Below are 3,842 nucleotides of genomic sequence, written 5' to 3' on the forward strand. Positions count from 1 at the left end.
AGTTTGTCAACTCTAATTTGGAAGGTATTTAAGGCACGGAGTTGTTCAGAAAGACCGGAGTATTAAAGATGACAAATAATAATTTGATAAGACAAACAAACAATTTCGTGAATCAATTTATTTTATTGAATCATAAAGAAAATTAAAGAACGAATTTGGCTCCATTATTAAAATGAAACATTCATAATAGTTTGATCATTCACTAGCGCATTTTATAGTTCATTACCTCGGAAATCATTTACAAGTGTGATCAACAGTAGGAAGAAGGTTATACAGCATATCGAAACAAACAAAATCAAACCAAGAGGCATAAGATAAGACTACTAGATATCACAAACTGCATAACCACGGATCTTAACAGCAATCACCTTTATTTAAGAACAATTCAGGTCAGTATCAACTGAGAAAACTATTTTAAGTATAAACATTAAACAAGATCGAGAATGTTATTTGTAAGCGCGATTGGTTGTTGAGGCTTACTAACTAGGCACAAGGCTGGCAGAAGAAGAGACCAACAACTTACATATCCACATTGAATGTTTCCAGAATTAAGAAGAGCAGCAACTTCCCAAAATCAGCCTTAAAATAAAGATAGTAGTATTCTCTTGTTCAAGAGCATGACTCTAGATCTTTAGCTCCGTATTCTTTGCGCAACACCAAGCCAAGCCCTCTCTATACATTTGCATATCCACATACCGACTCAAAGATTTTCCAAGCTCATGCACTTGACAGCTAGTAATATTATATGACTTCTTAGCGTAAACAAAACAACCACCATCATCACTCTCATAGAAGAATAACTGCAAACGAGGACTAGAGCTGAATAAACTAAAACCGTCACTACTTGAAAGTCCTGAGAACCGTTCGGTCCACACCTCTTTGAGCTCCCATATGCTGGATTTTACAGAAGAAATACAGAAAACCGCTAGTGACGCCCTAAGACGAAAAGGAAACCTTAAAGCTCCGATATCATCTAAAGCAAATGGCAGTTCCAAGTAAGTAAATTTTTCCAAATCAAAGTCAAGGGACACTAAATGAGTTGAACTACCAGCGGGGTTACCATCCCCATTCGGGTCATCACTAATCCAATGCGCTGCTCCATGAAAGATAAAACCCGTTTTGGGACTACAGTTTTGCCAAAACAAACGCATATAGTACGAAAAAGACATATTGAGGCCATCATTTCTGAGAGACCATTGTAACACTCATACTTCCACCATCTTGTCCAAACGATGTCTCGATCACTTTATAATCATAACTACAAGACACAAACCCAAATAAATAGACAACTGCACGAAAGGACATTGGAGAAGGAGGAATTCGCAACGACTTTCTAATACAAGGGTTCCATAGCATCAAATTTTGTTGATAACGAGTATCAATATGGTCTAAAGTTAACAGCAACTCATTACAGCTCCCTAGTAGATAATACCTTTCTGTACTCTTCAAAATGTGATGGGTTTTTCGAAGAGTGTCAGCGTGACGAACTGTCAACGAGCATCCTTTACTCCCATACCGACCCGACCCCTCGAGGGATAGTAATAGTTTACTATTGACAGAATTGATTTTGCAAAGATTACGATGCTGGGTAACGAAATCAGGATCGTCAATAATGTCGCACCAAGATTTATACACGCACCTGAATCTTAACACGGTTTTGGCTGGTAAATTTGCGAGGATTTGGGTATGAAGTTCAGGTTGTATGTACTTGAATTCGGAAATACGGGTTTTCTTTCGGGTCTTCATTTTCTGCACAACATTCATTCAGTTGAGAATATAATCAAAAGAAATTAATGATAAGAGGAGCGAAAAAAAAGAGGTTCTTGATTATTCAATCATTCAACAAGAAAATCATCAAACTTGAAAAGATCAACAATATAAACAACAGCAGTGCCAAATAAACTTGAGAATACCTGTGATTTCTGATGAACAATTAATTTGCAACGGAGAAAGATAACAATACCAACTTTTATTTTTAATTTGTTTCTGAACAACAATTAATTTGCAACGGAGAAAGAACTAATACGAAATGTAGATTGATTTGCAAGGGAAAAAAGTAAAAAAATGGCAGAGGATGGCAATTAAAAGTTCTACGCCTATCTCCGGTTCGCCTCAATCAATTTCGGGTCGATTTATTCGGGTCCGGTCATTTTCCGGCCAATTATTGTTAAGTTATATATGGACAATATTAGCTTGTAAAAAAAAAATTGGGACGAGTTATATTGCGTCGGGTAAATATGGGTTTTGGACTGTCAAGTTTGTGATTTGGCTAGTGGGTCAGGTACGGGTCGATTTATTCGGGCCGGGTTTTTAAGGCCCGGTGAACTTTGCCAGGTTTAGTTGCTTGTAAAAACAGGTGTTAGGCTCTGTTTGGTAAACTACTGAAAATGTAGTTGAAACCTGTAAAGGTAGTTGAAAATTGAAAAATAACTAAAACATGAAAAGATAACGGATAAGATAACTGAAATTTAGGAGTTGATAAACTGCTCCTAATTAGATAAAAAAAATGTTTGGCAACTAACTGAAAATGTAACCGATTTTGGTAAAATAACGTAAAAGAATATGAATATTATTTAATAGTGTAGATTTAAGGGGTAAAAAGGGAAAATAAAATAAAATAAGATACCTGATATTTCAAGTGCTACTCTAGATAACATTTCATTTCAGGTAACTTATTTGGTTAAATAAGCTACTTAACAAATACTTACAAAAAAATAAGGTACTTGAAACTTTGGTCAACTAAACTATTTTGACCAAATAAGGTACCTAAAATGCATTTTCAAACAGAGTCTTAACTTATTGAGATTTTAACTTTAGATTAGGAGAATGACAAAGGCAAGCGGTAAAAGAGAACATTTGGAAAGTTATTCAGAAAGTTACTCTTTTTGTTTCTAAAATACATTTTCAATCAACTAGGATCGTTTCCATTTGTTTTAGAAAATGCAAAACCCATTTCCTTTCTTAAACTGTATTATATCATTGTATACGTGCATAAATTTAAAACCGTTAGATATTACCAAAATTTGATCTAAACAGTTAAAAAATAAACTTATTACCCTTTCTTTTTAGGAAATGAACATAATCTGGACTCATTTTCAAAAATGACCAGGACTAATCTGATTCAAACTCGGATAACTATAACTAGATCAATTTAGTTGGTAATAAATGGTACGGGATTATAATTTGAAAATAAAAAAGGCTTTTTGTCGTATCCAATTGTTACCAAACAAAGTTACCGTAGGGTATCGTAATTTCCTTGATGATTACGTATCCCTTTTACATTAGGATTAGTAATAACTAGACACGTTTTCCTCTTAAGTTCAATTTTTAGGAAACTTTTACCCTTATTATCACTTGATATATATATCTACCATTACTCCAAGTCTCTTACAACAAATTTCATCTCACGTTTTCCACTTAAGTTCAATTTTTAGGAAACTTTTACCCTTATCACTTTATATATATATATATCTACCATTACTCCAAGTCTCTTACAACAAATTTCATCTTACAGAAAAACCCTAAAATCTAATTTTACAAACTACAACAATAATGTCAGGAATTAAGAGGTGCCATGGAGTTGAAGAACATGAAAAACAAGAGATGGCAAAGAAATTCAAGGCTATCGAAGATCCAAAGGAATTGCGGGCCTCAATGTTAAAAGCTCGATATGCAAAGATCATCGCTAAGTCATGTGAAGTGATGAAAAAGAGTGAAGAGAAAGCAAGAAGTAAAGAATTGTTAGAGAAGCAAAGGCGGCGACAAGAAGAGAGACAGGCAGCTCGCCATGCCTGGTAAAGAAATCGGTTGAATTTGATGACAGCTATGGAGTTACAAAGGAG

General features: G+C 34.6%; 1 protein-coding gene across 1 annotated transcript; it reads right to left on the reverse strand.

Annotated features, from left to right (window-relative positions):
• Positions 1–1,179: 1,179 nt before the first annotated feature.
• Positions 1,180–1,746, reverse strand: LOC141587778 (F-box/kelch-repeat protein At3g23880-like). Its single transcript, XM_074409247.1, has one exon. The coding sequence runs from the start codon at positions 1,744–1,746 to the stop codon at positions 1,180–1,182; it is 567 nt and encodes a 188-aa protein (XP_074265348.1).
• Positions 1,747–3,842: the final 2,096 nt, after the last annotated feature.

This window comes from Silene latifolia, chromosome 6 (assembly GCF_048544455.1).
Source record: "Silene latifolia isolate original U9 population chromosome 6, ASM4854445v1, whole genome shotgun sequence".
Lineage (NCBI taxonomy): Eukaryota > Viridiplantae > Streptophyta > Magnoliopsida > Caryophyllales > Caryophyllaceae > Silene > Silene latifolia.

What these genes read in the sequence shown, in the direction of transcription:
- LOC141587778 (XM_074409247.1), bottom strand. Translation starts at nt 1,746, where the DNA reads ATGAAGACCCGAAAGAAAACCCGTATTTCCGAATTCAAGTACATACAA.